We start from the raw sequence: 24,153 nt of genomic DNA on the forward strand, positions 1-24,153 counted from the left end.
TAACAGCCTGGTCTCTGGTGTTTCTGTGTGTGGTTCCAGGCTCCTGAGTGTGATGTGCTGCAACCTGGACTCCCTGCTGCTCCTGGAGAGCCAGTACCGCGTCTCCGCCATGCTGCTCCGGAGCCAGGGAGAGAACCGCACCGACGCAGACGACCGCAGGTTAATCAGCATCCTGTTCACCCCCCCCCCCCCCCCCCCCCATGATGATAGGCCTGCGCTCCGCTGATGGATGTGATCACCGCTGCGGGAGGAGAAACTGATTGTTTTGCCTACCTCGCAGTGAAATGAAATACAGGCCGGAGGGAGAGAGAGAGAGAGAGATGGAGGAGGAGAGAGAGAGGGAGGGGGGTTAGAGAGAGAGAGAGAGAGTGTGTGTGTGTGTGCACATTTCCTGGCTGTTGTTGCTTGTTGCTACCTGTTATGAATTGGAATATTCAGAATAGTCCGTTCCCAGCATGTCTGGAGTATACAGCAATTTAGATGATTGGAGATCAGCTAATTTCTCCTCTCCTCCTCTCCTCCCCTCCCCTGTTCTACTTCTCTCCCCTGCTCCTATCAGTGAGTTCATCATAGACTGCCTGTCAGTGGAGAGGAACCACATCCTGGTGAGGATGAATGTGATTGGAGGGCCGTCAGAGAGGAGACTGCCCCCTAGAGCCCTTCAGGAGGTCAGTGACATGCGGTCAGACTGGCCAGGTCACGTACTGTTCTGTTCCGTAGTACGGTAGCCTGAGACTCTGCTTATTACCAGCAGTACTGTATGTATAACAGCTGCCCCTAGTAAGTATGTACTTCGCGCACAGTACGCATCTCATTGGGACATACTACCTTGTCATAACATTGCGCCTTGAAATTTGACCACATCTGTTGCTGTCCATAAAGTGACATTTGTATAAATGCACATGTGACGTAATTTCCGCCGCGCATAGGATTGTGGGTCAGAATAGCCTGAATAGTCTGCTGGGGACATACTACTGTACATCAATTTTTGGCATACTATATAATATGGAAGTATGCGATTCGGAACACCTCAGACTGGCCATTGCCAAAGGAGTCTTCAGTGATTAGCTCATCCCCTAACCAATCGCAGCACGCAAAAAACAAACAAACAGACACAGGGCGATGATTGGCCTGGTTGGAATTCCCAACCGAGAAATCAATGTGGATGAGAGCCTTTCCAGACCCTGAATCGCATTTTGAATATTAAAACGGGTGTGTGATTCAGCTGCTGGAGCCAGGCTAGCGGTGCGGCGTCTTTCTGTGAGCAGCGTCGGCTGCGCGGAGCAGAGCCAGTCGTCCGCGGCAGACCCGGGGCAGGGCGGGGCGGGGCTAAGCCAGGGGAAGAGGAGGAGGGTCGGACATGGTGACGGGAATCCAGTCCCAGATAGCTGGCTGGGAACAGCAGACTGTCAATACTACACGGGCTGTAATGAATAAAGACACAGATAAGAACAGGCACTCTCTCTCTCTCTCTCTCTCTCTCTCTCTCTCTCTCTCTCTCTCTCACACACACACACACACACATACAGTACACACACACGCACACAGATCATTAACATTTATAGTACATTACACCGGCGGAGGAAGCGCGTTGAGTGTATCATCCCCGATACCGTTGCAGTGCTTTAAGGTTAGCGAGTCGTCTCGAGGCGATCGCTTGAGCGAGCGAGCAAACAGCTAATAAAAGTATTCTTTAATAGCATTTAATTATCATAATGATGTGTGCTCGCAGGAGAGCGATCCTCTTTTCGGTTTCCTCCCCTGGGGATAGTGATCAGTGTCGCTGAGTGGGCTATCCTCCCTAAATGTGCTTCAAGCGCAAAGCACACAGCCCTAATATGAACTGATGAACTCGGTTCGCGCGTCGCACAATAGAACCTTGTTTCCCCCCCCCTCCCCCCGTAGAAATACCGGAGGCGCAGGCCGGAGGGCTTTATACTTCTGTCTTCTTCTCTCCTCCAGAATTCGGAGCCGTACCCCTGGCCCATGTTCTCCTCCTACCCGGTGCCCCCGTGCTACACGCTGGACGGACCCAGGAACCCCCACAGCAAGCAGGGTAAGGGCAGAACCTCTCCAGAAACACCGTCTGTTTGATGGTCACGGCCGCCGTCGGTTACTCCAGTCGTTGCCGTTGACATTGAGACTAAGGGCGCTTTCACACCTAAAGGTCTAGACCAAGGTCCGAACCAGAATCCCGTTTGGCGCTTTCACATTTGTTATTTTTTATTGATTAGTTCCATAACTTTCGCTTTCACACCAGCGGACCAAAGGATTTTTGGTGGCAGACCTACATTATGTCGTCATCGCCTGCATGGGGGTGCGTCTTTATATTATATTGCACTGTACTTTAGATTGTGATTCTTGCACTTTGCCTTCAGCACTAGATTATGCTCTTAGTCACTTGTTTGTTTTAGAAAGAAGATGCACTTGTGAGTTCTGGCAAGTAGTAGTACATTGGCTCTTCCTACGTTAAATGCAATTATTGTTAGTCGCTTTGGATAAAAGCGTCTGCTAAATGACTGTAATGTAAATGTAAATGTAATGTCTCCCTATACTTGACACTGATTGGTTTGTGGATGCACTGTTTGATCCGAAAGTGCGAACCTTTGATTTCATATTAGGCAGCAGCGAACCTTGGTTCGAGCTGAGACCACCTCTTGAGGTCGGACCAATGACCGAGTCTTTGATCCGCACACCGTGGTCCAGGAGGTTTCACACCTGTCAATTTGGTTCGGATCAAACTGGAAAGTCTGAAAGTCCGGACTAAACAACGTAGGTGTGAAAGGGTCCTTAGAGATGCTGATGGCGGCTGTAGACAGTCGTAGGCGACGGACTCCTGGACTCCATAATAATGTTATCTGCTCTCAGGCAGCACATCTAGGCCTCCTTCTCCTCTCTCTCCTCTGCTCATGGTCTCTCCTCTGTATTGTGTTCATGGTCTCTCCTCTGTATTGTGTTCATGGTCTCTACTCTGTATTGTGTGTTCATGGTCTCTCCTCTGTATTGTGTGTTCATGGTCTCTCCTCTGTATTGTGTTTTCATGGTCTCTCCTCTGTATTGTGTGTTCATGGTCTCTCCTCTGTATTGTGTTCATGGTCTCTCCTCTGTATTGTGTGTTCATGGTCTCTCCTCTGTATTGTGTTTTCATGGTCTCTCCTCTGTATTGTGTTCATGGTCTCTCCTCTGTATTGTGTGTTCATGGTCTCTCCTCTGTATTGTGTTTTCATGGTCTCTCCTCTGTATTGTGTGTTCATGGTCTCTCCTCTGTATTGTGTGTTCATGGTCTCTACTCTGTATTGTGTTTGTGGTCTCTCCTCTGTATTGTGTTCATGGTCTCTCCTCTGTATTGTGTTCATGGTCTCTCCTCTGTATTGTGTGTTCATGGTCTCTGCCCTGTATTGTGTTCATGGTCTCTCCTCTGTATTGTGTTTTCATGGTCTCTCCTCTGTATTGTGTTTTCATGGTCTCTCCTCTGTATTGTGTGTTCATGGTCTCTCCTCTGTATTGTGTTTTCATGGTCTCTCCTCTGTATTGTGTTTTCATGGTCTCTCCTCTGTATTGTGTTTTCATGGTCTCCTCTGTATTGTGTTTTCATGGTCTCCTCTGTATTGTGTTTTCATGGTGTCTTCTTCTGTTCATGGTCTCAGAGCAGGATCACCTGTTTTAGAGGCACAGCACTAGTGAACACAGCAGCACTCTCCACAGTAAACTCAACAAAAGAAATATCGTTTCATTCATGCATTTAATCACTGGTTGCGTGTGTGTGTGTGTGTGTGTGGGTGTGCACGTGCGCGTGTTTGTGTGTGTGTGTGTGTGTGTGTGTGTGTGTGTGTGTGCGCGCGTGTGTGCAGATTCTGAGATCAGTGCGTTCCTGGCCTCATCCAAGGACCGGCTAATGGAGGCGAGCTGGATGGATGAGTGCAGGAGACAGTACTGCAAGGCCATGACCACCAGACCCAACACTCTCTCTGGAGCTGGTGAGTGGACCGGATAATGTGTCCTGCCCTGTGGGCTGAGAGCATCACCCTACAGTAACTGCTCTGCACCCTCACAGTATAGCTGAGAGTATCGCCCTAACTATGCTCTGCACCCTCACAGTATAGCTGAGAATATTACCCTAACTATGCTCTGCACCCTCACAGTATAGCTGAATCACCCTAACTATGTTCTGCACCCTCACAGTATAGCTGAGAGTATCGCCCTAACTATGCTCTGCACCCTCACAGTATAGCTGAGAGTATCGCCCTAACTATGTTCTGCACCCTCACAGTATAGCTGAGAGTATCACCCTAACTATGTTCTGCACCCTCACAGTATAGCTGAATCACCCTAACTATGTTCTGCACCCTCACAGTATAGCTGAGAGTATCACCCTAACTATGCTCTGCACCCTCACAGTATAGCTGAGAGTATCACCCGAATATCCGGCATATATAGTTTAGTGTACTGTTTGTGTGTGTGTGTGTGTGTGCTTGTGCTTGTGCGTGCGTGCGTGCCTGCGTGCGTGTGCGTGCGTGTGTGTGTGTGTGTGTGTGTGTCGGTATAGCCTGGCTCCAGCTCCTGAGTCGCAGGTCTGGAAAGGCTCTTGTCAGAGTGATTTCTCGGTGTGGAATTCCAACCGGGCCAATCGGCGTCCTTCGAATGCGGAATGACGGAATTCAACCGCTTGATGCGACGTGGTTAGGGGGATGAACTCACCGCTGAGGACTCCCTCCTCGGCCACGCTTGGAGAACGGCCGCAATGGGAGCCCGTTCAGGCTGAATGATGAAGGAAGATGGAACGGCAGTTCAGGTGTGAGGGTCAGGCCAGCGTTTGCTCTGCACCGCCAAGAACGATCTGCTGTTGAATATCTGACTCAGGCGCAGCCTCCACATTGACTGTATCGAAACTCTGGGAAACTCTCTCTCTTTTGTGCGCCAGCGCCTCATCTGTCAGAGAGAGAGATTGAGTAACTCCTCGGCTCAGCTCTGGATCCCAGACAGCAGGGCGCTGTTGTTTACATTCGATACTCCATTACGGTATCTCCCGCGTTAATACATGAACATACTGTACAGGAATGTCTGTGAATTCAGCGGTCTAGACCCTTTGTGGCTGTGCTAGAAGACTTATAATAGGAGTTGGGAAAGGGTTATATCTGCGTATCGATTGCAGTGGAGGAACTGGACGTGCCCTTTCACCCTAAAAAAACAGACTCTTACTGTGGTGCCAAACCAAAAAACAAAAACATAAGCAAAAAACAACATTGGAAGATGTGCAGGTAGCACTCAGCAACTATGAGAGAACGGAACACTGCCTCAGTTTCACCAATTGATTTGTCCGTCCAAACGATTCGAGTCGGCCTTCATCAGAGCATGAATGGAGTTGGTGTCAAGTGATCTATAGAGGACCTCATAGTGATTGATCACCCGTGGGGCAGTCAATAATCAACGTTTAATTTGTAAAGAGACTGCTGTGGCTTGACACAAACTCCATTCATGCTCTGGTGAAGGCCAATGGGCCGAAACGTTGACAGATTTGTCCGGACGGTCAGATAAATCAGTGAAATTGAGGCGCAGTCCCTGTTCCGTCGAGTGCTACTGTACCTGCACATCTTCCGATGTTGTTTTCCTACCATCACATCCGTTCTCTCAAACAGAGCTAGGGTACCAATGAACACTCAGCCTAGTTAGGGGTAGATTACATCAAACCAATCATTTGCTCACAGAAGACTGTACTGTGTAGCCCAATCACAGAGACTGAATACAACTTCACCTGCTCTATGAAGTCATTTGCTTCCCTCACGCACACCAGCTGTTCACAAGTTGAGTGGATTCTGGAGCATTGATTGGTGTCTCTTCACGGGAGAAGCCGTGATTATGACTCATTGTGAGTTCAAAGCGCGCACACCCACACCCCCACGCTGTGTGGCGACGCGGCGCCTGCGAGATCTGAGCTTAGCGACTCCTTGATTCGCGGCTGGGTACGGCGTACAAAGCGCCCCGCACGCCCGCACACACGCACGCTCGCTCGCGCAGGCTAAGGAACAGGATTGGGTGTAGTTTAGCATCAAGGAACATCGATCCGCGTGGCCCAGAGCCAATCTGCTCTATTCCGCGCGCATGAAAAGCCTAACAGGATGCTTCATTAGCAGCCATTCAGCGTCTGTATTTTACCCGCAGCATAGGTGAACGGAGTTCACAGTTTGTTTTTTTATCTCTCGTTGCTCTTCGGAAACACGTCTTCCAAAGCTGCACCCGCAGAGATGTGAATGAATAACAAGTGTAAGGTAAAAGTAGACCTTCTAAACATGATATAATCACAACGCCGGCGCCTGTCTGAACATCCTCGATCACACTCTGATCACCGAGCTGCGGGAAGCGCGTTCCCCGACACCACCAGTATGGGAGAGAGAGCCTGGTGGAGTGTGTGTGTGTGTGTGTGTGCGCGCGCGTGTGTGTGTGTGTGTGCGCGCGCGTGTGTCTGCGCGCGCGTGTGTCTGCGCGCGTGTGTGCGCGCGTGTGTGTGTGTGTGTTTGCATGCGTGTGTTTGTAGTTTACAGTATGTGTGTGTGTGCGCGCATGTGTGTGTGTGTGTGTGTATGTTTATTAACACTACTGCTCTCCTCCTCCCCAGTGCTTGCTGACCTTCTGGAGAAGGTGGTGGTGCACCTTTCCTCCTCCCCAACAGAACGCTTCTTCGCCCCTGCCCAATACAAAGGTCAGTGTGTGTGTGTGTGTGTGTGTGTGTGTGTGTGTGTGGCTGCTATTCTCCAGACACTAGCCCTTCTCTCTCCGTGGATGTGTAGCCTGGAGGCCGGCATCTTATTGTCCAGGGAGCGCAGAGAGGTCACGCCTCCATACATCACGCCGGCATGGGTCCAAACCAGCAACGTGCCTCCATAACGCGGCGCCATCTCATATCTCTGACCTTTAAAACACGCCCATGTAGAGATGTGTGTGGCATATATGTGGGATATTTAATATAGAGTAATGACCACTGGAAATACCATCCTAGCTCTTCCTCCTCCTCCTCCTCTTCCTCAGTGTGTACTTCAGGCCTGGTCTCTGAAGCAAAAATAATTAGTTAGAAAAATGGAGCTATCGCTGACTCTTCATGGGGTTGTGGTTATCTATAATGCATGTGGGGGTTTTACCTCAGTCTTGCTGTTTGGGAGGCTGAGGGGAGTCTGTTTGGGAGGCTGTGAGGGGAGGCTGTTTGGGAGGCTGAGGGGAGTCTGTTTGGGAGGCTGTGAGGGGAGGCTGTTTGGGAGGCTGAGAGTGGAGGCTAGCGGGTGTGTTTTTCCCCCCACTACTCTTTCGGAGCAGATTATATTCAGAAAGTCGAGAGGGGGAAAAAAAGGTCTCCCGCCCTCCTTGCCACTCTGCTATCTATTATTAACCCTGTTGAATTAGTCATGGGGGCTCGTCGTGTCTGTGTGCGGATGTCTGACGCAGTCAGAACCAGCATCCTCTCACCTCAACTGGGACCCGGGCCAATTCATACGTTTGAAAATATAGGAGCACTGGGGGGGTCTCCAGTCATAGAAACAGGGTGCTCTTTGGGATGGGCTGGATCAAATAGTAATACGTATTTAAACTTTTAGTTCGTCTCCTTTGTAGTGTAGCTCAGAGTACTTTCGGGAAACTTATAGAATGTCCGAGGCTCACTCCGGTCCCAGTTAACAAATCCTTTCAAGAAAAGATGAAGGAGAGGGCTGCAGCGTTCCTCGGGCGAACGTCATAGGAAGTAACGACGGTGCTCTGTTGGACTCACTGGGGGAGGTATCGAAGAAATAGAAATAGATGTCCAAGGCAACACTTCCTGAAAAATCAGACCAACATGTTTTGACCAGCTCAGGGCATTCGTCAGGGTATCTGAAAAAAACGAAACTTTATTGGTCCATGGCTGAGGCAGAAATAAAAACACTTGAGACATCGACACATTTCAGCTCACAAGAGCCCTCCTCAGGATCTCAAATATAGTCTGCTGCCCAGATATAGTTCTCGTTCCCAGTGTGATTATCATTATTCATTGCCGACAGTGAGTCCAAACAGACCTTGCTTGGTGCGTGTCGTATGGTACAGAGAAGAGATTGGGAAGCTCTTGAGTTTGACAAGGCCTGAATGACTAGTGAGTCCAGATGTGCCCCTCGTACCGCACGCTTGAAGTGTTGCCAGAAGTCTCGATCAATGGCATGTGTGTTCACATCTGTGTGTGAGAGTGTGTGCAGTTATGAATGTGCATGCATGCACGTGTGTGTGTGTGTGTGTGTGTGTGTGTGTGTGTGTGTGTGTGTGTGTGCGCGTGTGTTCAGTACCAACTACAGCACTGTCTATATGCTCATTAGAGAATTTCACCCTGGTCAGATAGACAGGGAATTATGGGAAGAGACGTTGAAACTCTCCTTTCTCTCTTTGCTCTGTTCTTCTATTTCTTTCTCTCTCTCTCCCTCTCGCTCTCTTCCTCCCTCACGCTCTCTCACGTCCCCCGTCTCTTTTCCTTGTTCCTTCCCTCTCACTCTCTCTCTCATATTCTCTCTCTCTCTCTCTCTCTCTCTCTCTCTCTCATATTCTCTCTCTCTCTCATATTCTCTCTCTCGCTCTCTCTCTCTCATATTCTCTCTCTCTCTCTCTCTCTCTCTCTCTCTCTCTCTCTCTCATATATATTCTCTCTCTCTCTCTCTTTCATAAACACACATACACACAGTTTTCTCCCCCTCACCTCTCAGCTATGAAGTCTTCTCACCCAATGGGCCGTCGGGGGAGCAGCTGTCATGGCCGCCGTTGTTTATCTGTCTCTCTCCTCCCGCTCCTCTCCCTGTTCCTCTGCTGTCAGGCTGCGTGTGTGTGTGCGTGTGTGCGTGTGTGTGTGTGTCTGTCTGACGTTAACTACAGGCTCAGCCGTTTGCACCAGCAGAGTACCGGCGTTGTAAGCAAGGAGGACGGCAAGACAGGAGCACAGCTATTTGCTATGCGCAGAGCTGGAGGAGAGGAGGAGGGAGGAGAGAGGAGAGCAGGAGAGAGGAGAGGAGGAAAGGAGATCAGGAGGAGAAGAGCACAGCTACTCGCTGACTTTTAACCCCGTTAACCCTCTCATGCGCCGAGCTAACATTAGCTAACGTTAGAGGAGAAGAGAGGAGAGAAGGAGGAGTTCTAGCCCTGTGAAGCCTCCCATGCTCCCAGCATCTCTGCTCAAGCCCGCGATGTGCTTGCGGTTTAGCAACGCGTGGCTAAAAGCGAGTATACCGCGGGCTTAAAGGAACATTCCCCTAATTTCATCAGCCAGCCAGTCCCGTCACATTGTCTGGCTGAGCCGAGGTGACAGGGTTGATCGGGAGCCGTCATCCGCAGACACGACACCCTCCCTTCGACTCGACTACGCCGTGATCTTGAAATTGCGCGAGGCGATTATCGCACGGTCGGCCATTTCTCAAGGGGGGCGCTCCCTGCCTAAGGGGAGCATCCTTTACACATCAAAAAAAGGTAACGATCCCGGGCAAGAAATACAGCATTGCAAGCAATACAGCACATCCAATAAGGAGAAGGCAGCGGTGCCAGTGGATTGCAAAATAACCAGCAAGGAGAACAATAGCAATGCATATGTGTGTGTGTGTGTGTGTGTGCCAATGTGCGTGCGCGCGTGCGTGCGTGCGCGAGTGAATAAACTTTAAGTCGCAGCTGCAGTAGCTAGCAGCCTGTGAGGTGGAAGTAACCCACCTGAGGTTAATGTCCAGGGCATTTGAGTTCACGTGGCCCCGTTTGGCGTCTCTCACAGAGAGGTTCAGACCAGGGCTGGTGTTGATGCCAGTAACACTGAGCCTGATCTGTCCTACTGTCCTGCTCCGTCTCCGCCTCCCTGTTGAATTACTGTCACTCCTGACGGCCGGCTTTGCACACTCCACATTCTCTGACCTGGTCCAGGGTTCACAAATGCCTAAAATGCAAGAAGCTCTGTCTACGTATCCATGGAGATGGAACCAGCTGCTTAGGAAGGGAGTGTGTGTGTGTATGTGTGTATGTGCGTGTGTGTGTGTGTGCGTGTGTGCGTGTGTGCGTGCGTGCGTGTGTGCGTCTGTATGTATGTGTGCGTGTAAATGCTCTGGCGATATCAACATACTGGTAATATCCCCGGTAATCATCTCTTACTGCGTGCGTGCTTGCATGTATGTGTGTGTGTGTGTGTATGCGTGTGTGTGTTCCAGCGGAGGAGCGCAGCGTGAAGACCGTCAGCCTGTCACCCGTCCATCAGCTGGGCATACACACCTGCCTCAGGTACGACGCCCCGCCACCCCTCATCAGTGCAGGTGGCTCTGCATAAAACTCTCTGACACTCATCATCCCTCCCCCTCTCTATCTGTCTATTTCTCTCTCCATCTCCCTCTCCATCTCCGGGCTCACACGCTTGCGTTTGATGCGTGTCCGTCAACGTATGGCGGAAGGCGTGTGCCGCATGCAACAACAACGAATCACATTGTCCGAAACTGCGCTCGCAACAGCCAGTAGATTCTCCGAACCTGCTAGCGCGCACTATTTTTAAAACCCACCCGGCTTTTCGTTTAGTGCTGTCATGGATGCTAATCTGGTCGTGTGGCGATCGTCTATGCATTGTGGTTGAGGCGACGTGAACGTGGTGCCCACAGGTATTGGGTACATCCTATCCTGCAAACAAAGAGCGATTGTCCTCCATCTTGGTATCGAAAAATGTGAAAATCCCGCCTTGCGATGACGTTTTTCTCCGTCAAGACATCTGATTGGTCGGCAGCTCCGGCAACGCATCTGAAAGTTGAAAATTTTTCAACTTTCGACGCTAGCAATGCAGGCAACGCAACGCACCGGGACAACAACGGAACCAGAATGCCATTCGGCTGCAGCCATTGAAAGTGAATGGCATCCGTCAATGTTGATGCATCAAACGCAAGCGTGTGAGCGCCCCGTTATTCCTCTCTCTATCTCCCTCCCCCACTGCGGACGACGCCACAGGAAGTCCAGCGCTGATGAGACTAAAATAAAATGAGTGCTGGATTACAGGCTGATCAGCAGTCCTTCATACAGACGCACGCTAAAACAACAGTTAAACTCTCAGTGAACTTGGTTAGGGGGCGTTTTCCTACAGGGCGATATGCAGATGAGGGGATGTAATTGGCTGGGTAAATCGGAGATTGGTCGTGTGCGTGTGTGCTTGTGTGTGTGTGTGTGTGTGTGTGTGTGTGTGTGTGGTTTACTCCTACTTTGAATTGTTTCTTCTGATTGACGAGACGGTCGCGTGCGTGTGTGTGTGCGCGTGTTTCTCCAGGTACGGGCGCCACCTGAAGCTCCTGAAGGAGGACTGTGACGAGGAGGGTCTTTCTCTGCTGCTCAAACACCTGCAGCAGTTCCTCTCAGAGCAGAGAGCCGCGGTCACGTCACGCCTCTGTATCCTTCCGCCCCAGTCCCGGGTCTGGCACACGATAGACCCACAATGCAGCAGAATGTTCTAGGGCTGGAGAGAACAGATGCTGCTGTCATCCCCTCTTAGATTCCCCACTGCTAGCCTCCACTAGTCTACACCCTCTGCTCTGCTCACACTGAGCTGTCTGTCATTCGCTCTGCACCGGAAAAACGGGTCCCCTTCACTCCTGCTGCTCACCTAAGTCTGTCAGTCACACTGACCCACTGCGTTCCCACGCCTTCTCCTCCCCACCCCCCCCCCCTCTCTCTCCTCCCTCCCATTCCAACCCCCTGCTTGACTCCTGCTGGCTCTAACCACTAATGCTGTAGTTAGCGGGGTCCCAGGCTCTCACCTCCACGCCCCACCAACGCGGCCCCCTGCTGACAGCCCCCCGCAGGCTCTCCTGCTCCGCCAGGACCCCTGCTGTGTTGTATAGTGGCAGAAGCAGACAGGGTTTATCATCGTTGAGCCAATCACTCCGAGCTCACAGACACACACACACACCACACACACACACACACACACACACACACACACACATTCATCATCACTCCCCCGAGCCTTTCTTCTCCCCCTGCATTTTGACCTCTTCTCCTCCCTCCTAGCGTCCATGCTAGCGCCTTCAGATGTCCAAACTAGTCTCCTCAGATCCGTCCTAGAGCCCACACTAGTCCATTCAGATGTCTATTGGTGTCCATTCTAGTCCCCCTCAGATGTCTCCTAATGTCCTAGGCTAATGTCGGGGTTTAGCCCACTTTGGAATGTGCCAGGATTGTGCCAGTGTGAACGCTCTCTTAGCCCAGGGGGCTAAGAAGGGTCCTAAGAATGCGTTCAGCCCTGGGCTAAAAACATGCAGTGTGAAACGCGCGCCAGTGTCCACCGACGTCTCCTTGACGCCGCGGCCCCAGCCAGCCTGCAGGGAGGCTACCCCGGCCACGACTGGCTGGCCTCCAGCGTCTACCTCATCACGGGCGGGGACGGCCGGCGCTCCCTGGGCCTCCTCCTCCAGCTCTCCACCCTCCTCTCCTCCGCCTTCCTCTGGCCGCCCCGGCTCCATGCGTCGGTGGGCATAGCGCAGACGGGCGCGCACACACGCTAGTAGTACATGCAACACACGCTAGTAGTACATGCAACACACGCTAGTAGTACATGCAACACACGCTAGTAGTACATGCAACACACGCTAGTAGTACATGCAACACACGCTAGTAGTACATGCAACACACGCTAGTAGTACATGCAACACACGCTAGTAGTACATGCAACACACGCTTGTAGTACATGCAAGCAGACAGACATTTACACTCACATGTTCACACGTGTTCACGCATGCATACGCAGAGGCACACGTACACACATGCACAGAGCATAGTTTTTTCTCTCTCCTGTCTCTCTCCCTCTCTCTCTCTTCCCCTCTCTCTCCCCCTCTCTCTCCCTCTCTCTTTCTCTCCCCCTCTCTCTCTCTCTCTCCCCTCTCCCCTCTACTCTCTCTCTCTCCCCTCTCCCCTCTACTCTCTCAGTCTCTCTCTCTCCCTCTCTATCCCCCTCTCTTTTCCGTGTATATGCGGTTTTAGGCAGTAATCAGTGTAAGGACTGCCGGGCACATTGCCTGAGATGAACAGCGTTTTCATTCACCCGGGACGCCGCACTTTCCCTCCGCCATCGGCCTCCTCACTAAACACGGCTGACGTCAGCCGGACACGAGGCGCCTCGGGAGAGACGCGACGCTAAGCACCCCCCCCCCGCCGCCCTTAGGATTCACTCCCGGCGGCCAAGTCCGCCGCACGAAACGTCGACGGCGTCGTTAACGGTCCTCGTGCGGATGACGCGCGGTGTGCGGGTCTCCGTACCGCACATTCCCCTCGGACGGGAGCGGGGGGGATGAGATGCGATTGCCAGAGCTCTGCTCATCCTCCATCAGCAGACTTTGCCCGCAGAAGCCGCCCGTGAATATGCCCGTAAAACAGGGCTGCCGCTGCCGGATGATACGGCTGTCTGTTAACCATGTGAATATGACCGTCTCGCCGGCAAAATTAAATCAATATATATAAAGAATGTATAACAATCTATCTAGCCTATCTAAAAAATATTCCAACATTCCAACACTTCCTGGAAGCTGAGAAACTGCACCTTCTAGTGATATAGGAAAAATCTAGTTAATATTCGGAATGTTGGCACTGTACTCCCTGTGCTAAAAGGGTTAAACAGGGTTAAGCAGGGTTAGGCAGGGTTCAAGAGTCGGCCTCTTAGACGGCAACACTGAACACTGAGCGGGTCTGAAGTACAGTCGGTGGGAGGGGGGTGTCTCTCCAGTTAAAAGTCTAGTTCTGATCACTTACTGAGGACACTTAGGTTAATGGTGGGGCTAGGTGTTGTGAAAACGGTTGAAAATTCCATATCGCCTCTTAATCACAGCCTTTTTGAAGGCTTAGCAGGAGAGTGTGTGTGTGGGGGGCCGTCCTCTGTACTGATTGGATCTTGATCTCACACACATCAGCACTCCTCGGAGCGCCAGACCTGGTTGGTCGATTCGGTTAATGCCCAGGAGGACTCGGGAACAAGTGATTAAGCGCTAGTCAGCAAATGTACCCAGTTCGCACACACACACACACACACACACACACTCTCTCTCTTTTACACACACCTGCACACTCTCACACACCCACACACACCTACATGCACACACACACTCTCTCTCTCTCTCTCTCTCTCCCTCAAACACCCACACCCACCTACACACACTCTCTCTCTCACAGACACACTCACACACACACGCACACACTCTCCCACACATACGCACACACACTATCACACTTTTATCACTCTCACACTCTCACACACCCACACACACTTTCACACACACACACACACACACACACACACACACACACACACACACACACACACACACACACACACTCTCTCTCTCTCAAACATCCACACACACCTACTATACACACTCTCTCTCATACACACACACCCACCCTCTCTCGCTCACACACACATACTGTACAGATAAGCACACACACACACACTCATTCCCGGTGGTGTTGAGCTCTGACTGCATACTGAGCATCTGTCTCAGCGCTATTCGCTTGAGTATAGATTTGTGTGTGTGTGTGAGTGTGTGTGTGTGTGTGTGTGTGTGTGTGTGTGTGTGTGTGTGTGTGCGCGTGTGTGCGTGCGTGAGTGCGTGCGTGCGTGCGTGCGTGAGACTGTTTTTTGTTTTGGTCACACAGTTGAAAACTGTGAGTTGAAAACGTACTCAATACGCCGCTGCTCCAGCTAACTAAAATGGACTCATGGGCCATGGACCAGTAGACTGAGAAACACTGTCTAACTGTAGAGCAGGCTATTACAGTACATCTGCACACTAAATCTAACATATTTACCCGCTGTGTGTGTATGTGTGTGTGTGTGTGTGTGTGTGTGTGTGTGTGTGTGTGTGTGTGTGTCAGGTGCACCTGTCCCCAGAGGTAGCTGAGTCCGGCATCCCGCCAGTCTACTGGTGTACAGCCCACTATGTTGAGATGCTGTTGAAAACCGAGGTTCCCCTGGTCTCTGCCGCCTTCAGGATGTCTGGCTTCACACCCTCTCAGGTGAGGTACGCTAGCTACCACTGGCTAGGTTGGGCTGGCTAGCTATCACCCCTCTCAGGTACTCTGGCTAGCTATCACCCCTCTCAGGTAGACTGGCTAGCTATCACCCCTCTCAGGTACTCTGGCTAGCTATCATTCCTCTCAGGTACTCTGGCTAGCTATCATTCCTCTCAGGTACTCTGGCTAGCTATAATTCCTCTCAGGTACTCTGGCTAGCTATCATTCCTCTCATGTAATCTGGCTAGCTATCATTCCTCTCAGGTACGGCTAGCTATCACCCACCCCTCTCAGGTAAGTTGGCTAACTATCACCCCTCTAGGCTGGGCTGGCTAGCTATCACCCACCCCTCTCAGGTAAGTTGGCTATCACCCCTCTAGGCTGGGCTGGCTAGCTATCACCCACCCCTCTCAGGTAAGTTGGCTAACTATCACCCCTCTAGGCTGGGCTGGCTAGCTACCACCCCTCTCAGGTAGACTGGCACGTAGCTTGGGAGGTAGAGCGGCCAGCTGGGGATCGCAAGGTACCCGGTTTGATCCCAGCTCCTGGCATTGAGCCGAAGTGTCCTTGAGCAAGACACTGAGCCCCATAATCGCACACGTGTGGCGCCTCACAGCAAGAAGGCCTCCCGGGCCTTTCTGTGCGGATTTTGTATGTTCTCCCCGTGTTCGCAAGGGTTTCCTCTCCAAGAACCCAATACGAAAAACATGCAGAAGAACAGATGCTTTTCAGTCCAGTCCCTGACCAGGACCTGGACTGAGCACTTGGACTTGGTCTTCGGGCCCCATGGACGATGGCTGCCCACTGCTCCTGGCTGCAGGGAACAATTTCCACCGGTGATCCCCGAAAATTGCATGTGTGTGCAATGTGTGTGTCACCGTGTGGCCGAATAAAGAAATCATCATCATAATCATCCCATCAGGTAGACTGGCTAGCTACCAACCCTCTCCAGTAGATTAGCTACCACCCATCTCAGGTACACTGGCTTGCTATCACTTCTCTCAGGTAGACTGGCTTACTTGTCTGAGTCATGCCACTAGTGAGTGTTCATCCTCCTTGGCTCACACTGCGTCAAGTGTGGGTTTGAGGTTATTCCCTCAAGGCGAGAGCTGCAGTCTAGTTTGTACTCTTAGAGCTCTTAGCGCAGTCAGAGCTTCAGTAGCTCCCAGCCAGCGCGTGCCAAACCTCATTACCGCGAGGTAAACCTCCACGCACCGAGCATGGGAAAAACACAAGAGTTTCACCTTCAATCCGTCACTTCCTGATCTCCTACCGCAGTTTTGTCTCGGTGCGTGAGTCTCTGACTCTATAGAGCGCGTCAGTCGATACTCTTCAGACAGCGCACAGCGTTAGCATTCACCGTTTGGCGTCAGAGTCGCCCCCTCCCCCGAGTCCGCCTCCTGTCACGAATTGAAATCAAGCTCCTCATCAGAAGTTTGGAAAACTTTTTAAAGCGGGAATGAGAAATGATCCGCATTATACACCTCTGACATTTCTATGAGGTCACAGTGAAGGTAATTTGTACTCGGGGTGCCTCGCTGAAATCCCATCTACAGCTACTGGGGCTACACGGTTTAGACTCTGAGGTCCTTTGAAGTTGATATTGATGGGGATTATAAGGCAAAGGGAGTGTGAAAGCAAGGGTGTTTGTGTGTGTGTGTGTGTGCGTGTGCGTGTGCGTCCGTGCGTGCGTGTGTGTGGTGGACAGAGGTGCGTGCTGCAACACTCTCTGGCTTTAGCCCTCTCTCAGTCTGGTAGAAAAGCTGCAACGGAAAAATCTCTCTCTCTCTCTCTCTCTCTCTCACACTCTCTCTCTCTCTCTCACACTCTCTCTCTCTCTCTCTCAAAAGACCTTGAACAATAAGTTATACAATTCTCAGTCTGACCTCTGCAGAGCTAGTCTGTGCGCCCGCTGGCCTTCTCAAGGCTTCGTACGGACGTGTGCGATGCGGGAGGGTAATTGTTGGGTGTGGAGGAGCGCTGGGAGGAGCACAGGGTCACTGCCCCCTGCTGGAGGAACAACGCCGCCAGCTACAGCCTCGCCGGCCAGTTAATTACACACACACTCAAACGAGAGACCTCAGACTCACTCTGTATGCCTCATACTGTGCCAGTATCTCACAAGTTGGTATGGTGGTACCCAGCAGGCAGCAGACCGCAGCGTTGGTTTTATCTACAGAACAGTGTGTTCTCACAGCCTGGACCGTCCTGCTCTACTCTACATCCTGGGTGTGGACTGTAACGCATTAAGACATTCAGTCCTACCTGGCACACAGCCACGTTTACGTTCGCTTGTGTATGTGTGTGTGCGTGTGTGTGTGTTTTCCAGATGTGCGTGCAGTGGCTGGGCCAGTGTTTCTGGAACTTCCTGGACTGGTGCGAGGTGTGTCACTACGTGTCGACGTGCGTGCTGCTGGGGCCGGACTACCAGGTGTACGTGTGCGTGGCGGCGCTCAAGCACCTGCAGCACCGCATCCTGCAGCACGCGCAGACGCAGGACCTGCAGGTCTTCCTCAAGGTGAGGGCCTTCCAACACACACGCGCAGCCAACACACACACACATGCACACACATGCACACAGTACTCACCAGTGCGCACCAAACGCACACGCCACCCTCGTACACACCAAACATACACATGCTTGCCAAAAACACACACGCACGCACACACACAAACACATATTCTACATGCACACCACAAACACATACATGCACATGATAATGGGAGCTGAGTGTTAGTGGAGAGCGTCCCTCTGAATAAAAGACAGCAGCCCCAAACATGGTGGCGCAAAAACATCAGCGCTATCGTCATAGGTCATGACAAGCGTCTTGGAATGTTTTGTGCCACCTAAGGTTTGCGTTTACGACAAAGTAGGTGAAGCTGTTCATGGGAGTGTCTTGCCATAACGGAGGATTAGGATGTGAAACATCACATGCAGGAAAATTAATAAATGAACTCATTAAATAAAACATTTCCGAGAATGTTTGCATTGGGCTCCGAGACCACCGTTGTTGCAATTTCCAAAAATATAATATTAAGCTTCTGGCATGCAAAAGAGCTGTCATTAAAGGAATAGTAAAGGGAAAATGCATGTTTAGCCCTGTTTTAGGGTTACTTGGGATCATATACAATGGTTCAGATCAAAACGTTGACAAAGCTAGCATTTTCGAGAAAGTTGATAATTGCTCTACCACCGTTTTGGTCATACAATGGATGTGGATGGGCATCTTGAAAAATCATTCAAAAACATGTTAAACTCGATTTCAAAGACAAGAAACTCACCTAGGTGTTCTGGCATATAATTCACCATAAAGTAAGATTCTAGTTCATCTGGAAAGGCTTTTTTTAAATATTTAGCATCAAACAATTTAGTTGCATCACATACGTGTGTAAACTTCTGCTTTAACTGATTCCGATATTGCGCAATGCCCTGATCTTGCGGTAGGCGACATCCGTGGATTCCGGTTCAACTTCCTTATTTGAAAAGCTAGCCGCAACAACAAGACAGGCTCGGCGAAGCATTTGTTTGGGATCTCAACAATGACACGCTTTTGTGCTATTGAGCTGCATTCACTCCGATGTATTTCCAAACACGAAAACTACGGCAGTGAAAAACAATCGGAGTCTGGTAATGATGAGTTTGTAACCCCGATAGTGTATTCAGCCTGTTATTTTGACTATTTTGGTTCATGAAGTGGTGTTTTTACAGCAAACTTTTAACATTGAAGGCAACGGGCACTTCCGCATCCGCACCCCTCATTACGTCAGACTGACCAATATGGCAGCTGAGGTGAATAAGGTGAATAGTGGCAAAATCCGTTCATCTGTAACTTGTCATAGACTTCCCTACAACGATCCCGCAAGATTGAAGTTGTGGCTAGAATCTCTTTACTTGGACGTAAACACACCCGTGGATATTCTTCGGGTCTTAGATCACTGTGTGTGCGCTTTGCATTTTGAGGACAAATGTTATAAGCCTAGGCTATTCTCAAAGAAATCTCCCAAAAGGGTCTTCCTCAAACGTGATGCTGTTCCGACTTTACATAGAGGAACGACAGAAGACGAACGAGTGGAAGAACTTGAGGTAAGTTCTTATTGCCAGCTGTGTGTGTGTGTGTGTGTGCGCCCGTGTGTGTGTGTTGAAGCATAATAATAATGATCCCTTTGCTAAGACTAACTTTAGAAAAATAGAATTGTAAGAAGTGGTCAATGGTTACAGCATGAAATTATCAAAACTGTCGATTTATTCGCTCGGACATAAATACTAGTGGTAAAAGCAGGACTCACTTTCAACAGGCAAGGAGTCAGACTCATGGACCGAAAGGTTTGCCATGTCAGCTGTTAGCAACAGGTCCCACTCGGTACAGCACAAACTTTCCTCTTCGGTGGGCATCTGTCGGCAATGTTTTTCAAGCACACCACCAAACACCCGTGGTTTGTGGTATAGCGACAGCTTCATCGACCGTCTCTGGCTCTGCGGTTCGGCAAGCCTCCATCTCTTCCATTTGCTGTAGTTCCTCACTATATTCAGGCTCAAAATGATAAGCGCTGCCGTCAAAGTCTAATTCCTCGCGATCAAATTCATACTCTTCTAGATCAACCATTTTGATAAGCGTTTTCTGAACTGTAGCCTAGGGCTTCCTTGTCTGTGAGCTAAAGAGTAGCGTGAGCAGTGAGCAAACTAGCTAGCCTAGCTAACATAAACAATAGCTACCATAAGTAGTTCTGCTTCCTGAATCACCTCTGTGGATTGATCTACACATCTACAACAGTCGCGTCAATACAAGTCAGTGGATTTCATAAAATGATCAATAAAACCCTACAGGATTCATACTTTGCGGTGATTTGATTCAGAATACCAACGGACACCAATTACACCCTCGGTGAGCTTCTTGTCTTTGAAATCGAGGGTTTAACATGTTTTTGAATGATTTTTCAAGATGCCCATCCACATCCATTGTATGACCAAAACGGTGGTAGAGCAATTATCAACTTCCTCCAAAATGCTAGTTTTGTAAACGTTTTGATCTGAACCATTGTATATGATCATAAGTAACCTTAAAACAGGGCTAAACATGCATTTACCCTTTACTATTCCTTTAAAACTCGTTATGAAGTTAAATACCTACGGTATTGGAGGTGTTAATGTTTTTATGGTATTCAACTTCCCGCGGTGTCACCAGCCCATGTATTATAGGAGACAATGTTTAACCCTAAAACTCAAACATTTCATCAAATTTTTGGGCTCTCTACATGGCGCTCTAGTACTACCTACGCATGAGGGTGTCAATCTCCTCCTGCATGACCTATATGTTCCTGGCCTAAAGCCATCACTTCTGTTCCACTCCAGCTCTGTGCTCATCTTCTCACACCTGCAGTAGCCTGTAGCCTGACGCAGCCTGACGGATGCACAACTATACAATCACCCCACTGTCCTCAGCTCCACTCTGAGCACAGCTGGAGGCAAGAGTGGCCCCCCGTGTGAATGAATAGTCCTGTACTCATATGTTCATATATATGTTCTCCATGTGCAACAATAGGGAACAAGTGTCCCGCTAGGCGGTGTGTGTGTGTGTTTGTGTGTGTGTACTCTACCCACAGTCCCCCACTGACTATCATTATTTCAATGCAAATGTAAATATCTCATTACTGTGTCTGGAGATCTCTGTCTGGACTGGGAGGAGGGAGAAGGGAAAGAAAAAGAAAGAAACAAAGATAAAGAAAGAAAAACAGAGACGGACACCGGAGAGAGAAACTGAAAGACACACAGGAGAGAGAGAGAAATTGAGAGAGACAAAAGGGAAATGTTTTGTCTGTAGCGTTGGTCTGCGCCTCAGATGTTGCATGGAACAAACTTTCTTTGTTTGTCCAGCATTCAGACACAAATTGCCTGTCACTTCACCACAGTTCCTCTATATGGCTCCCAGGCAACATGGCTAACTCTCTCTCGCCCTTCCTCTCTCTGTCTCCCTCTCTTTCTCTCTTCCTCACTCTCTCACTCTGTGACTCATACTTCCCATTTGTCTCTTTTTCTCACTGATTTAATTCATTCAGCTGCGTTCGCCGCTATTTTCGAGAAGACAAGTGACAAAGGACTGCTGGTCATTCTGACGACTGATCAAACGAACGCACGCAGGGCTGTTATCGACTGGCGCCGGTGGTAGTAGCATTGTCAGGGAACAGGACGGTCGGACGTTCGTCGTGGCAGCGTGCCGGGGACGACAGGAAGATGAATGTGTGCTGCATACAGTATCCACAGAGATAACGGCTTTGTCTTATTATGCTCCGTTTGTCACTCTCCACACACTCTCTCTCACACACACACACACACACACACACACACACACACACACACACACACACACCTAATACATGTACTCTACTCTCACAGTTAGTCTCTCCAACATAGGCGCACCATAATGATCAAAGGCATGATTCGCCTGTCATCACGTTCGACACTGATGTAAATTAATATAAATTGCCTAGATAGCCTAAATTGCCTATAACACACGTTATAACCTAAGTGCCTCCTTCCCGGAAGTCATGCTGCTGCTAAAGCTTAAGCAAGCAGTGGAAGTTTGGTAGTGCATCTACAGTACATTAGTGCGGTGCTGCAGTTGTTGTGTTTGTGTCATTAGCAGAGCAAGGCAATCATCCCCTTGGGTGTTGTGTTCCTGCGCCACATGGCACCCTCGACACAGTACACACCACGCCACCCAGCCCAAATAAAAAATGATTTGCCCAGTTTTTCAGTTTAATATTCAGCGGAACCAAGCAGTGCCATAGAATGCGTATCCCCACGTGCAGTGATTATATTTATTAGAATTGTGGCATCAATTAAACACAAATGAGATCCCTTTGTCTCAGGGTCTGTTTGTCCTCTGGACATTTCTGGTTTAAATTGTCATTAAAGCTATCCATCCCTGCACCCCCCCCCCTCCCACACACACACACACACACACACACCATGACTGTATAGCGCATCATTAAACTCCACTTACCCCTGTAAACCAATGTTGTTCTTGTTCAAAGATCGGGTCAACAACATTAAAAGTGCTTTAGCTAAATCTGATACAACGGTACACTGCAATGCAGCAGCCCTGTGGTAGGATAGAAGCCAGCTTTATCCAAGGCTTTAGAGAAATTGGTTTAGGGGCTGCAATTGTCTCGGTGTGACCTTGATAGACAACCCCGATACACATCTCTAGAACGCACGCAATGCAGAATCCTGGAGTAAAGAATACGCTGAAGGAGATTCTCCTTTGAAAAGGCATAGGTCATGATCAGTATGTAGAGCTTTTGTTTGGGCTATTCTTATCAATAGTAAACAGCCGGTAAAGGCAGCCGGCCCAGCGACCTATTCTTTGGCAAAGCAGAATGTCTCAGGGCGCCTCGCGGTGAAAATAGTTCAACTTTTTCGCCGGGGCATGTTGGTATAGCAACAGAAAGGTACATCTGCCTCTGCCCTCTCTACAGAAACGCTGTAGCTACAGTGTGTCCTCAACCTCAGACTTGTGTTCAAATTCGGCGAACAGAGGCAAATGTTCTTGGCGAACACGAACGGCTTGAGAGTGGTCCAAATTGTTTGCATTAAACATGAGCAAACAGACATGGCGACGAGAGCGTGTGTAGGCTACTCACAGACGCTTCTGTGATAATCTGTGAGGATTTCTGGATGATCCTTTTGTGGATGTAGTCCTGCAGTTGCAAATGAAAGGGTCTCCGGTATTTCTTTCATTCATTCATTCATTCATTCATCCAATCACACAATCCACATTTCCCTCAATCCTGCCCCCGAGGGTTACAACAAAATGGGTCTCAAGCAGTACACATGACTTTGGCTATGTTCCAAATCGCGTACTTCCATACTACACTGTATATAGTATGCCAAAAATGGATGTAGTACAGTATGTCCCAATACATAAAATGCCACATGCAGTATGGCAAGAACAACAGGATGTCCTACTACATCCGGTCGTATTTTGCAGTTTGCAAGCCAGCACACTTTTCTGGCTATTCTGACCCACAATCCTGTGCTCAGCGGAAATGATGTCACATGTGCGAGTCGCCCGGAGGCGCTTTGATGAATCCGAGCTGTGTACGAATGCCGCTTCATAGACAGCGACAGGTGTGGTTGAATTTCAAGGCGCAATGTTATGACGAGGTAGTATGTCCCAATTGGATGCATACTGCGTCCAAAGTGCATACTTTCTAGGGCCAGCTGTAGTACATTCTGGTAGTAAAAAATAGAAGTATGCAATTTGGAACGCAGCCTTTTAGTCCAGAACACGATGTGTGGCCCAGCGGACAAGGTTCGGCCCCCTGGGTGAGGTCCACAGCCACAAGCTCCTCCTCAGTCCAGCTTCCATTTTTGTTCACCAAACTACCTTTTCAGACCATTCGCTTATGTTTGCTAACGTTTGCGGCGAACACATGGTAACAGAAAAAAAGTCTGAAATAGTTTGCGAACATTCGCAAACGTTCACCTTGTTGGCTGAATTTGAACGCACCTCAGGCTCAGGCTGGGTCCATGGAACTGACCCTGGGAAAGGAACTTGTTGATGTTTTTGTTTTTTGGGACATTGACGTTGTTCATTCCTCCCACCAGGAGGAGGCGATCCAGGGCTTCCGGGTCAGTAACTACCTGGAGTACATGGAGGGGCTGGAGAGAAGCTATCGGAGCCTGGTGCTGCCGGACATGAAGAGCATCACTCACAAGATCAGCTAACAGGCTAGCTGGCTACAAACTGTATTGCTCACAAGATCAGCTACAGGCTAGCTGGCTACAAACGGTATTGCTCACAAGATCAGCTAACAGGCTAGCTGGCTACAAACTGTATTGCTCACAAGATCAGCTAACAGGCTAGCTGGCTACAGAACATCCACTGACTCAGATCATCTAGTGGTTTGTGTTTGGTTTGAATTGAAACAGGGGTGTAAGATGTATATGATTGTGTACTCTGCTGTATATTTTCTAGTCTACTGGACTGTATGTTCTCTGTTCTGTTTGTACCGTTGAAAGACCTGTAAATATTTTCCCCTCATATTGAATTGAATTGAACCTTTATTGCCACAGAGGGGAATTTGTTTAGCACACATCAAGCATACATAAAACATTAAAATGTATGCCCATCACCAACACCGCAATGT

The 24,153-nt window shown here is 49.6% G+C and overlaps 1 protein-coding gene across 1 annotated transcript in view; it reads left to right on the plus strand.

The window, feature by feature from the left end:
• Positions 1 to 23,731, plus strand: part of tbc1d32 (TBC1 domain family, member 32) — a gene marked incomplete at both ends in the record, with an annotated part of 49,909 nt that extends 26,178 nt beyond the window's left edge. Inside the window, 11 exons of the mRNA XM_084453971.1 lie at positions 40 to 159; positions 560 to 668; positions 1,963 to 2,056; positions 3,852 to 3,977; positions 6,614 to 6,697; positions 10,182 to 10,251; positions 11,273 to 11,391; positions 12,316 to 12,470; positions 14,866 to 15,006; positions 17,333 to 17,521; positions 23,612 to 23,731. Coding sequence (XP_084310097.1) covers positions 40 to 159; positions 560 to 668; positions 1,963 to 2,056; positions 3,852 to 3,977; positions 6,614 to 6,697; positions 10,182 to 10,251; positions 11,273 to 11,391; positions 12,316 to 12,470; positions 14,866 to 15,006; positions 17,333 to 17,521; positions 23,612 to 23,731 — 1,327 coding nt within the window. The remainder of the gene's footprint in view (positions 1 to 39; positions 160 to 559; positions 669 to 1,962; positions 2,057 to 3,851; positions 3,978 to 6,613; positions 6,698 to 10,181; positions 10,252 to 11,272; positions 11,392 to 12,315; positions 12,471 to 14,865; positions 15,007 to 17,332; positions 17,522 to 23,611) is intronic.
• Between the last annotated feature and the right edge of the window lie 422 nt (positions 23,732 to 24,153).

The sequence above is a fragment of the Borostomias antarcticus genome (genome assembly GCF_949987555.1).
Source record: "Borostomias antarcticus genome assembly, chromosome: 19".
Taxonomy (NCBI): domain Eukaryota; kingdom Metazoa; phylum Chordata; class Actinopteri; order Stomiiformes; family Stomiidae; genus Borostomias; species Borostomias antarcticus.